A 13,689-nucleotide genomic window follows, 5' to 3' on the forward strand; every position below is an offset into this window, starting at 1 on the left:
ATGTGTAGACATAGATAGGACCTCACAGAACAGCCCTTGGAACACCACGCACACAGCATCTCACAGTCCTATCTGCTCCTGTCAAGGGTCTTAGTGATTAAATGGCCCATAAATGAAAGGTGTCCACCTGGGAGCAGTGGCTTCAACATATGGAGGCAGAGATAAGCTCTCCGTACAATGGCTGCACAATAGCAGAGAACGGTCTCGCCTCTCAATAACGTGAACTTTCTGTGGCTCACAATCACTTAGCGAGCACAGCTCCTCATGGCGCCTACAGTGTAATCGCTCATCATTAGGAGGAACCTTTGTGAATTCATTAACGGCAGAAGACAAGAGATTTCCTGCAGCCGCCCAGATGAATGTGGGTCATAAGCTGCTGCTAGCATTTCAGATCTGCTGATCATCTACTAACAAAGGGAGAAGATCTCAGAAATGGGAGGAGGGTGGAGTGCTAGAAAACAGGCACAGTGAAAAACGCTAACTCTGCCATTCAGTGACCGATAACACACAGAAGCTGACATCTTTTCAATTATTCATGGACTCCCTCGGGGTGACATCTCCCATCCAAGTGTCCAGCTTTGTTCCTAAAATAGCAACTGCCACAGATAGTATGACATGCAGCCACAAGGGGGCGGTGTTCTATTGTTGGCAATGGAGTATCCTGCAGCCTGTGAGTTTCACCTACCATGTAGGAAGTAATTATTGAAGTCACTCAGTGTGTTGGTTCTCTCTGTAGGAGTGTGGGTCTCCAATGTGAAATCATAAAAGGTGTCTGTGGGTATCTTCTAAGATAACAGGGGCAGGTAGGATGCTGTAGAGTGTAAGGAACAGGTGATCAATTGTATTTGGGTTGGAGGGATTTATGAAATAGCATTGACCATGTGGCAACTCCAAGACACCTAGATGGAGTGCAAAGTGGACAAAGGTGAGCACAACAAAAAATGAAAGTCTGTGATTAGTGTGGGAGTGGAGCAAAAAAGGGATTACGCTGGGAAGGGCTATTTTGAAATTTGAAATATATGCCCTATCCCTGCTCCATTCATTCTAAATGGGACCGCCAGAGATCGCCAAGTGCTGCGGTCAGCTGGTCTCTGGCATTCCCATATGAACGGAACGGCAGAGCACATATTCGACCACTGTTCCATTCACACGGAAGAACCTGAGTTCTCGGGATCGAGGGTAGTCCCAGATATCAGACCTCCAGCAATTGGGACCTTATCTCCATTCACTCGGAAGAGCCCCAGTTCTCGGGATTCATTGGATAGGGGGAAAGGGCCCAATCGCCGAGGGTCTGATATCTGGAACCACCACTGAGAATAGAGCGATGGTTGAATATGCTCTCTATTCTTCCATTCATCATTATGAAGAGGGTTGCATTGACAATCCAACACAATGGGCAGCACTTTGAACACATTTTATAAGTGGTCATAAACCTGTAAAAAAACTCATGAAAGAATAAAGTTACGTTAAAACCAAGCACACCATTGTTTTTCTTATGAAATTCTCAATAAGGTTGATGTGTCACATGACCCTCTTCCCATTGAAAAAAATAAAGTTGGATCCAAAATGGCCGACTTCAAAATGGCCACCATGGTCACCACCCATCTGGAAAAGTTTTCCCCCTCCCATATACTAATGTGCCACAAACAGGAAGTTGGTATCACCAACCATTCCCATTTAACTTAGGTGTATCCATATGAATGGCCCATCTTGTATATATAGGGAGTAATGTTCAAACTTGAGAATACCCCTTTAAAGAGTATGTCATAAATGTCTGATAGATGCAGGTCCTTCCGATGGGAGAATGGGGCCACATATGGCACCAGTGTCATCTATGACAGCCGAACCCTATAGCCGAAGTAAGATCTAAACTCCCATAGATGTCAGAGAGCTGCGGATGGCCGCCCACATCTCCACTCATGGTGGTGCCATATGGGGGTCCTGATTTTGTCAAAAAATGGAGTAGCCTGCCATATCCATTTATATTTCTCCCTACAAGCACTATGACTGATGGACAGATTTTATTTGAGTCTGATCAGTTTTCGTTCAGATGAGAGCATTGTGATTGGATTGATGAGGCATTTAATCCAAGTTTTTTGGATTTATGTGGGTCGGATTGGGTAGGAAGTGGTCAGATATCTGTAGGTGGCCAAGGAGGTGCAGCAAAAGCAGATACTGTAGAGCCCCCTTAAGTTTGTCAGTATGGCCATGAACCTGACAGTGCGTGCAGCGCAGTGGAGGAACTTGTAGTCGGGTCGGGTGCGTGTGACACAAAAGCACCAGTGAGTAGCAAGTAATCAGCAGAGTTCAAGGACACCAGGAACCATCAGGGAGGTAATGCTGTAGGTGTAGACTGGGGACCAGGAGACTCATCAATAAGATGCTGACAAGATCTGACAGAGACGTCACAAGGTGCAGGTTACAGAAGGCACCCTCAGTCCACTATCGCGACAGCTCTGCAGGGGGGATCGCTTCTACCAGGCAGGAAGGGGTGCAGCAGCGCTCGGCGCTCCTGTCTGCCTCCCGCAGGGGGCGCTCCCGTCCTCTCTTTACATGACTGCTCGCTGTTACATCTGTGCGGGAGTCGTAGCTGGATGCAGAGAGGAGAAGGAGCCGGAGCCTCAGACTTGTTGATTTTCATCAGGAACCTGCAGAAACATGAAAATCTGGGAGCAGCGAGAGCGGAGAGAGGCCTGAAGGAGCCGGAGGCAGGAGCGGCGGCACCGGGAGGCGGCTGGATGCTGAGCCGGTCATCCGGAGCCCGTGCATGAGGTACAGCCGCTTATTTCAGGCTTGTAGACTTTAAAGGCGCAGGGTGTATTTATTGTGCAGACGGCAGGGACGTGCGAGCAGCGGCAGCCTCTCCTGCACCGGGCGGCATCGGCACTGACAGGTGGAGGCCGGATCCCTCCGTGACTGACAGACCAGTGAGCACCGACAGCAGGAGCAGGACACCGCAAGATGGCCACCAACATCTACCCTCTACAGAGGGCAAGAGATGCAACTCCGACAGGTGGCAGGACAACCACCCCCATCCTCCCATCACAGGACTGGGCGAAGACACTACTCTCCCCATATCACTGGATATGGGCACTACTCTCTCCATCATATCACTGGACATGGGCACTACTCTCCCCATCATATCACTGGACGTGGGCACTACTCTCCCCATCATATCACTGGACGTGGACACTACTCTCCCCATCATATCACTGGACGTGGACACTACTCTCCCCATCATATCACTGGACATGGGCACTACTCTCCCCATCATATCACTGGACGTGGACACTACTCGCCCCATCATATCACTGGACGTGAGCACTACTCTCCCCATCATATCACTGGACGTGGGCACTACTCTCCCCATCATATAACTGGACGTGGACACTACTCTCCCCATCATATCACTGGACGTGGACACTACTCTCCCCATCATATCACTGGACGAGGACACTACTCTCCCCATCATACACTGGACGTGGACACTACTCTCCCCATCATATCACTGGATGAGGACACTACTCTCCCCATCATATCACTGGACGAGGACATTACTCTCCCCATCATAATACTGGACGTGGACACTACTTTCCCCATCATGTCACTGGACGTGCACACTAATCTCCCCATCATAATACTGGATGTGGACACTACTCTCTCCATTATATCACTGGACGTGGACACTACTGTCCCCATCATGTTACTGGACAAGGACACTACTCTCCCCATCATATCACTGACCTGGACACTACTCTCCCCATCATATCACTGGACGAGGACACTACTCTCCCCATCATATCACTGGACGAGGACACTACTCTCCCCATCATACCACTGGACGAGGACACTACTCTCCCCATCATATCACTGGATGTGGACACTACTCTCCCTATCATATCACTGGACGTGGACACTACTCTCCCCATAATATCACTTGACGAGGACACTACTCTCCCCATCATATCACTGGACGAGGACACTTCTCTCCCCATCATATCACTGGACGAGGACACTACTCTCCCCATCATATCACTGGATGTGGACACTACTCTCCCCATCATATCACTGGACGTGGACACTACTCTCCCCATCATATCACTGGACGTGGACACTACTCTCCCCATCATATCACTGGACGTGGACACTACTCTCCCCATCATATCACTGGACGTGGACACTACTCTCCCCATGATATCACTGGACGAGGACATTACTCTCCCCATCATATCACTGGATATGGGCACTACTCTCCCCATCATATCACTGGATATGGGCACTACTCTCCCCATCATATCACTGGACGTGGACACTATTCTCCCCATCATATCACTGGACGTGGACACTACTCTCCCCATCATATCACTGGACGTGGACACTACTCTCCCCATCATATCACTGGACGTGGACACTACTCTCCCCATCATATCACTGGACGTGGACACTACTCTCCCCATCATACACTGGACGTGGACACTACTCTCCCCATCATATCACTGGAAGTGGACAGTACTCCCCCATTATATCACTGGACGTAGACACTACTCTCCCCATCATGTCGCTGGACGTGGACACTACTCTCCCCATCATGTCGCTGGACGTGGACACTACTCTCCCCATCATATCACTGGACGTGGACACTACTCTCCCCATTTTATCACTGGACGTGGACACTACTCTCCCCATCATAATACTGGACGTTGACAGTACTCCCCCATTATATCACTGGACGTGGACACTACTCTTCCCATCATAATACTGGACGTGGACACTATTCTCATTATTTCACTTGACGTGGACACTACTCTCCCCATCATAATACTGGACGTGGACAGTACTCCCCCATTATATCACTGGACGTGGACACTACTCTCCCCATCATAATACTGGACGTGGACAGTACTCCCCCCATTATATCACTGGACGTAGACACTACTCTCCCCATCATAATACTGGATGTGGACACTACTCTCCCCATCATAATACTGGACGTGGACACTACTCTCCCCATCATGTCACTGGACGTGGACACTACTCTCCCCATCATGTCACTGGACGTGGCCACTACTCTCCCCATTATATCACTGGACATGGACACTACTCTACCCATCATGTCACTGGACGTGGACACTACTCTCCCCATCATGTCACTGGACGTGGACACTACTCTCCCCATCATAATACTGGACGTGGACACTACTCTCCCCATTATATCACTGGACGTGGACACTACTCTCCCCATTATATCACTGGACGTGGACACTACTCTCCCCATCATAATACTGGACGTGGACAGTACTCCCCCATTATATCACTGGACGTAGACACTACTCCCCATCATAATACTGGACGTGGACACTACTCTCCCCATCATGTCACTTGACGTGGACACTACTCTCCCCATCATAATACTGGACGTGGACAGTACTCCCCCATTATATCACTGGACGTGGACACTACTCTCCCCATCATAATACTGGACGTGGACAGTACTCCCCCATTATATCACTGGACGTAGACACTACTCTCCCCATCATAATACTGGACGTGGACACTACTCTCCCCATCATAATACTGGACGTGGACACTACTCTCCCCATCATATCACTGGACGTGGACACTACTCTACCCATTATATCACTGGACGTGGACACTTCTCTCCCCATCATAATACTGGACGTGGACACTACTCTCCCCATCATAATACTGGACGTGGACAGTACTCCCCCATTATATCACTGGACGTGGACACTACTCTCCCCTTCATAATACTGGACGTGGACACTACTCTCCCCATCATGTCACTGGATGTGGACACTACTCTCCCCATCATAATACTGGACCTGGACAGTACTCCCCCATTATATCACTGGACGTGGACACTGCTCTCCCCAACATATCACAGGACGTGGACAATACTCTCCCCAATCATATCACAGGACGTGGACACTACACTCCCCATCATATCACAGGACGTGGACACTACTCTCCCCATCATATCACAGGACGTGGACACTATCCCCATCATATCACAGGACGTGGACACTACTCTCCCCATCATATCACAGGACGTGGACACTACTCTCCCCATCATATCACAGGACGTGGACACTACTCTCCCCTTCATATCACAGGACTTGGACACTACTCTTCCCATCATATTACATGGACATATTACTCGACAAGGACACTACTCTGCTCATCCTATTCCTGGACGTGAATACTACTCTTCCTATCATATTACTAGACTTGGACGCTACTCTCCTCGTCATACTACTGGAAGAGGACGCTACTCTCCCCATCATATCACTGGATGTGGACACTACACTTCTCAGTCATACTACAGGACGTGGACGCTACTCTCCCCATCATATTACTGGACGTGGACATTACTTTCATCATCATATTACTGGACGTGGACACTACTCTCCCCATAGTAACACTGGACGTGGACAATACTCTCCACCCTCATATTAATGGACATGGACAGTACTCTTCCCATCATATTATGTGGACATATTACTGGACATGGACGCTACTCTCCCCATCATATTACTGGACATGGACACTGATCTTCCCGTCTTATTACTGGATGTGGATGCTACTCTCTCTTTCATATTAGTGGATGTGGACACTACTCTGCTCATCATATTAGTGGATGTGGACACTACTCTGCTCATCATATTACTGGACGTGGACACTACTATCCTCATCATATTACGTGAACATATTGCTGGACGTGAACACTACTCTCCCCGTCATATTACTGGACGAGGACACTACTCTCCCAATCATACCCAGGACGTGGACACTTTTCTCCCTATCATATTATGTGGACATATTACTGGACATGGACGCTACTCTCCCCAATCATATTACTGGATGTGGACAGTACTCTCCCCATGTAATTACTGGATGTGGACACTACTCTCCCCATCATATTACTGAATGAGGACACTATTCTCCCAAACCTATTACTGGACTAGGACACTACTCTCCCAATCATATTACTGGACGTGGACACTACTCTCCCCAATCATATTACTGGACATGGACACTACACTTCCCATCATTTTACTGGATGTGAACATTACCCTCCACATCATATTACGTGGACATATTACTCGACAAAGACACTACTCTGTTCATCATATTCCTGGACGTGGACACTACTCTTCCTATCATATTGCTAGATTTGGACGCTACTCTTCTCGTCATATTACTGGAAGAGGACACTACTCTCCCCAACACATTACTGGACGTGGACACTACTCTTCCCATCATTTCACTGGACATGGACACTACTCGCCTCATCATATCACTGAACGTAGACACTACTCTCCCCAATCATATCACTGGACATGGACACTACTCTCCCCACTATATCACTGGATGTGGACACTACTTTCCCCACCATATTACTGGACGTGAACACTACTCTCCCTGTCATGATACTGGACGTGGACACTAGTCTCCTCATATTGCTGGATGTGCAGACTTCTCTACCCATCATATCACTGGACATGGACACCACTCTGCTCATCATATCACTGAACGTGGAAACTACTCTCCTCAGTCATATTACTGGATGTGGACACTGCTCTCCCCATCATATTGCTGGATATGGACGCTACTCTCCCTATCATATTGCAGGACGTGGACGCTACCCTCCCTATCATATTGCTGGACGTGGATGCTACTGTCCCCATCATATTGTTGTATGTGGACACTATTCTACACATCATATTACTGAACTTGGACGCTACTCTCCCATCATATTACTGGACGTAGACACTACTCTTCCATCACATTACTGGATGTGGACACTATGCTACCATCACATTACTAACGTTGACACTACTCTACCGTTACATTACTGGACGTGGACACTATTCTCCCGTTACATTACTGGACGTGGACACTATTCTCCCGTCACTTTAATGGACATGGACACTATTCTCCCGTCACATTACTGGACGTGGACACTATTCTCCCGTCACATTACTGGACGTGGACACTATTCTCCCGTCCCATTACTGGACGTGGACACTATTCTCCCGTCCCATTACTGGACGTGGACACTATTCTCCCGTCCCATTACTGGACGTGGACACTATTCTCCCGTCCCATTACTGGACGTGGACACTATTCTCCCGTCCCATTACTGGACGTGGACACTACTCTCCTGTCACATTACTGGACGTGGAAACTACTCTCCTGTCACATTACTGGACGTGGAAACTACTCTCCCTTCACATTACTGGACGTGGACACTACTCTCCCTTCACATTAGTGGACGTGGACACTACTCTCCCTTCACATTAGTGGACGTGAACACTACTCTCCCTTCACATTAGTGGACGTGGACACTACTCTCCCTTCACATTACTGGACGTGGACACTACTCTCCCTTCACATTACTGGACGTGGACACTACTCTCCCTTCACATTACTGGACGTGGACACTACTCTCCCCGTCACATTACTGGACGTGGACACTACTCTCCCCATCACATTACTGGACGTGGACACTACTCTCCCCGTCACATTACTGGACGTGGACACTACTCTCCCCGTCACATTACTGGACGTGGACACTACTCTCCCCGTCACATTACTGGACGTGGACACTACTCTCCCCGTCACATTACTGGACGTGGACATTACTCTCCCCGTCACATTACTGGATTTACCCTTCTATCCACACAATAGTTATACGCAGGGCTGTGGAGTTGGTAAGCCAAACCTCCGACTCATGTTTAAGTGATATATTTACTGTAGCACAGATTAATCTCAGCTAAAATTCTAGACCCTTAGATCAGAAATAGGACAGACATTTATAGGACATTTCATAACATTCTCAAATTCTTATGAAAAAATATTCCCCACAAACTGCATTGAATTACTGTACCCAATTTTAGGAGTCGGAGTCGGTCCATTTTATACCGACTCCGACTCCACCAAATTGGGCTCCGACTCCACGACTCCGACTCCACAGCCCTGGTTATACCATTAGTACTATACAACCCAATATGGAGACTTAGCTACTGATTAATTATTGCATTAGTACCTGTTTTTTTTGTTTAGTTTTGTTGTTTTTTTTTGCACCAAAGTCATCTTTTCATTTGCGTCTTGATTGATGCGGTTTTTTTTTCAGTTCGCTATTGTGACTGAGGCTTTGAGTTTCCAGATGTTTTTGCCTGATTGATCATTTCAAAAAGTTTTTTGCAAATGTCCTCCATCCACCCCCAGAGTGATTTTATGTATACCTAAATTTTTCGCAACATTTAGCAAAATGTGCGACTTTGCGCTAAATAGTTGCAAAAATGGTTAAAGACAGAAAAAAAGACAATTTTTGACTTTGCGCAAAATTCATGAACTATGTGCGCCATTTTGATGAATTTGGCACAAAAAAACATCAGCGAGTATCACAAGACCTATTGAAAAGGGGTTTAAAATAATCCACAAATGATGAGTCGGGCCCATAGTGTGCAGAGGTAACATCGTAAGGTTGTCTGTGTTACTACACGCAATGTAGTAATGACGCCTGTTGTATCCTACAGTCTGTATCCATACTATGCACAGGTCACCGGCAGAAGACTCATAATCACAGGACTCTACCTTAAAATGTATAGCTATTATATAACGCAGAAATCTACCTATATGTATGGTAAATCTAGGGCACGACCATGCAACGATAGGTAATGTAGGCCGGAAGCCGAGTAGTAATACATGCAGTATTCTATACATACTGTACATACTTATATACACACCTCTCAGATATATCGGTTTCCTTGTACAAAGCACTTCTCGATGTTACCCTCCATGATCCTCGGTGTTACCCTCTCACTGTATAGAGAAGTCCTCAGTGTTATCCTTCCTGATCCTCAGTGTTACCCTCTCCCTGTACAGAGCTGTCCTCGATGTTACACTCTCCCTGTACCGAGCGGTCCTCGATGTTACCCTCTCCCTGTACAGAGCGGTCCTCAGTGTTACACTCTCCCTGTACAGAGCGGTCCTCGGTGTTACACTCTCCCTGTACAGAGCTGTCCTCGATGTTACACTCTCCCTGTACTGAGCGGTCCTCGATGTTACCCTCTCCCTGTACAGAGCGGTCCTCAGTGTTACCTTCTCCCTGTACAGAGCGGTCCTCGATGTTACCCTCTCCCTGTACAGAGCGGTCCTCGATGTTACCCTCTCCCTGTACAGAGCGGTCCTCAGTGTTACCTTCTCCCTGTACAGAGCGGTCCTCAGTGTTACCTTCTCCCTGTACAGAGCGGTCCTCGGTGTTACTCTCTCTCTGTACAGCCTAGTCCTCAGTGTTAACCCCTCCCAGTACAGAGCGGTCATCGGTGTTACCCTCTCTCTGTACAGAGTGGTCCTCGGTTTTACTCTCTCCATGTAGAGAGCAGTCATTGGTATGGTCTGGTCCCTGTATGGTCCTCAGTGTTGCCCTCTCCCTGTACGGTCCTCATTGTTACCCTCTCCCTGTACAGAGCTGTCCTCGGTGTTACCCTCTCCCTGTACGGTCCTCGGTGTTACCCTCTCCCTGTACGGTCCTCGGTGTTACCCTCTCTCTGTACGGTCCTCGGTGTTACCCTCTCCCTGTACGGTCCTCGGTGTTACCCTCTCCCTGTACGGTCCTCGGTGTTACCCTCTCCCTGTATCGTCCTCGGTGTTGCCCTCTCCCTGTATCGTCCTCGGTGTTGCCCTCTCCCTGTATCGTCCTCAGTGTTGCCCTCTCCCTGTATCGTCCTCGGTGTTGCCCTCTCCCTGTATCGTCCTCGGTGTTGCCCTCTCCCTGTATCGTCCTCGGTGTTGCCCTCTCCCTGTATCGTCCTCGGTGTTACCCTCTTCCTGTACGGTCCTTGAAGTTATCCTCTTCTTGTACGGTCCTCTGTGTTACCTTCTCCCTGTACTGTCCTCAGTGATACCCTCTCCCTGTACCGTCCTTGGTGTTACCCTCTCCCGGTATGGTCCTCGGTGTTACCCTCTTCCTGTACAGGACACCACTTGTGTATACAGATCAGCCCCCTCCCAGTGCAGGGCAGGCAGTGAGCAGTTCAGCACCTCTTGGTGTGGACAGCGCCCGGCTGCCGCTGAGCTGATTATTACTGTGGCTGGTGATTAGGGGTAAAGCTGTTCCGCTTATCTTCTAGGTCACAGCAGACAGAGATGTCCCGGCAGTCGCCCGTCCTTGTGCTGCTGTCAGGATGGAGGTGAAGGGACACAGGTGACTGCACAGCCTGTACAGAACTGCCAGCATGCCGGGCTGGATGAACAAGCCCGGCTCTCGCTCCACTGCCTCTCTGCCACCGGAGCCCATGGACATTGTGCGCAGCAAGGCTTGCTCCAGGAGGGTGAAGCTGAACGTCGGTGGTCTAGCCCATGAGGTTCTGTGGCGGACCCTTGACCGGCTCCCGCGCACAAGGCTGGGGAAGCTGCGGGATTGCAACAGCCACGAGACCCTGATGGAGATCTGTGATGACTACAGCCTGGAGGAGAGCGAGTATTTCTTCGATCGTCATCCAGGCGCCTTCACGTCCATCCTGAACTTTTACCGCACTGGCAAACTGCACATGATGGAGGAGATGTGCGCCCTATCCTTCAGCCAGGAGCTGGACTACTGGGGCATTGATGAGATCTACCTGGAGTCATGCTGCCAGGCACGCTACCACCAGAAGAAGGAGCAGATGAATGAGGAGCTCAAACGTGAAGCGGAAACCCTGCGAGAGCGTGAGGGTGAGGAGTTTGACAACACCTGCTGCGCCGACAAGCGCAAGAAGCTCTGGGACTTGCTGGAGAAGCCTAATTCGTCTGTAGCGGCCAAGGTAAGAGCAGCACGAGTGGGAGGTGACAAGGGGCATATCAGCGGGGTGTAACTGCAGTGTATGATCTCTAGGCCAGTCTATGATCTCTGAGATAGTGTAGGTGCAGTGTTTGATCTCCGGGCCAGTACGGTTCTGTTTATGATCGCTGGGTTAGTATATGGGCTGGATATGGTCTCTTTTCCAGTGAACCATCTCTAGGTAGTTTGGGTGCAGTGTGTTATGTCCAAGATATTGTAGGGGTAGTGTATGATCTTTGGGTTGGTGTAGAGGCAATGTATGATCTCCGGGTTAGGGTAGGGACAGTGAAAGATCTCAAGGTTTGTGCAGGGGCAATTATTGATTTCTGAGTTAGTGTATGGGCAGTGTATGATCTCTGGGTTAGTGTAGGGGGCTATGTATAAGCTCTGTGGCAGTGTCTGGGCATTGAATAATCTGTGGGTTGGGGTAGGGGCTCTGTATGATCTGTTTGTTAGTGTGGGGGCAGTGCATGATATTTGAGTCACTGTATGGGCAGTGTATGATCTTTGGGTCAGTGTAGGGGCAGGGTATGATCTCTGAGTCAATGTAGGGGCAGGGTATGATCTCTGGGTCAGTGTATACACAGTGAAAGATCTCAGTGTTTATGTAGGGGCAATGAATGACTTCTGGGTTAGTGTAGGTGCTGTGTATGATCTCTGTGGCAGTATAAGATCTGTGTGTTATTGTAGGGACTATGTATGATCTCTGTAGCTGTGTATGTGATCTCTGGGTTAGTGGTAGGTAGGCAGTGTATGATCTCTGGGTTAGTGGTAGGTAGACAGTGTATGATCTCTGGGTTAGTGGTAGGTAGGCAGTGTATGATCTCTGGGTTAGTGGTAGGTACATAGTTACATAGTTTATAAGGCCGAAAAAAGACAAGCGTCCATCCAATTCAGCCTATTTCTTGTGCACTGCAGCTATTCCGCAGCGTTGATCCAGGGGAAGGCAAAAAAAAAAACATGCGGTATAGGCCAATTTACATCATTGAGGAAAAATTCACTTCCCGACTCCAATCTGGCAGTCAGATTAAATCCCTGGATTAATTAACTATCACTAAGCATAAGATGTAATTTTATTGTTCTCAAGAAAGGCGTCCAGGCCTCTCTTGAACTCATTAAGTGAGTTGGACATCACCACTTCCTCTCCCAGAGAGTCCCAGAGTCTCACGGCTCTGACCGTAAAGAATCCCCTTCTATGCTGGTGCAGGAACCTCCTTTCCTCCAGATGCATAGTGTGCCCCCTCGTCTTTGTCACCATCCTTGGTATAAACAGGTCATGGGAGAGATCTCTGTACTGCCCCCTGATGTATTTATACATGTTTATGAGGTCTCCCCTAAGCCTTCTCTTTTCCAACGTAAATAGGCCTAATTTTGACAACCTCTCTGGGTATTCTAGTCCCTCCATTCCCTTTATTACCTTAGTCGCCCTCCTTTGTACCCTCTCTAGCTCCAATGTGTCTTTCCTGAGCACCGGAGCCCAGAACTGTGCACAATATTCTAAGTGCGGCCTTACCAGCGCTTTATACGGAGGAAGAACAATGTTCTCATCATATGCCCCTATTCCTCTTCTGATGCATGCCATGACTCTATTTGCCTTCGCAGCTGCTGCCTGACACTGGGCACTCCAATTTAATTTGCTGTTAACCAAGACGCCCAGGTCCTTCTCCATGTCAGATTTCCCCAACGGTTTCCCATTTAATATGTATGGGTGACTGCTGTTTTTCTTTCCCACGTACATGACCTTACATTTATCGCCATTGAACCTCATTTGCCATTTTTTGGCCCAACTCCCCAATTTATCTAAATCCTCCTATAGCTGTGCCCTATCCTCATCTGTATTA

At 48.5% G+C, this 13,689-nt stretch overlaps 1 protein-coding gene across 1 annotated transcript in view; it reads left to right on the top strand.

Annotated features, from left to right (window-relative positions):
* Positions 1 to 2,486: 2,486 nt before the first annotated feature.
* The window catches only part of KCNB1 (potassium voltage-gated channel subfamily B member 1), a 127,046-nt gene continuing 115,843 nt past the window's right edge, over positions 2,487 to 13,689 (top strand). The window contains exons 1-2 of the mRNA XM_073682635.1: positions 2,487 to 2,772; positions 11,160 to 11,831. Of these exons, the coding sequence (XP_073538736.1) occupies positions 11,265 to 11,831 (567 nt within the window). The 5' untranslated portion in view covers positions 2,487 to 2,772; positions 11,160 to 11,264. The remainder of the gene's footprint in view (positions 2,773 to 11,159; positions 11,832 to 13,689) is intronic.

Source organism: Phyllobates terribilis, unplaced genomic scaffold (genome assembly GCF_046119375.1).
Source record: "Phyllobates terribilis strain yellow unplaced genomic scaffold, ASM4611937v1 Scaffold_5__5_contigs__length_657084704, whole genome shotgun sequence".
Lineage (NCBI taxonomy): Eukaryota > Metazoa > Chordata > Amphibia > Anura > Dendrobatidae > Phyllobates > Phyllobates terribilis.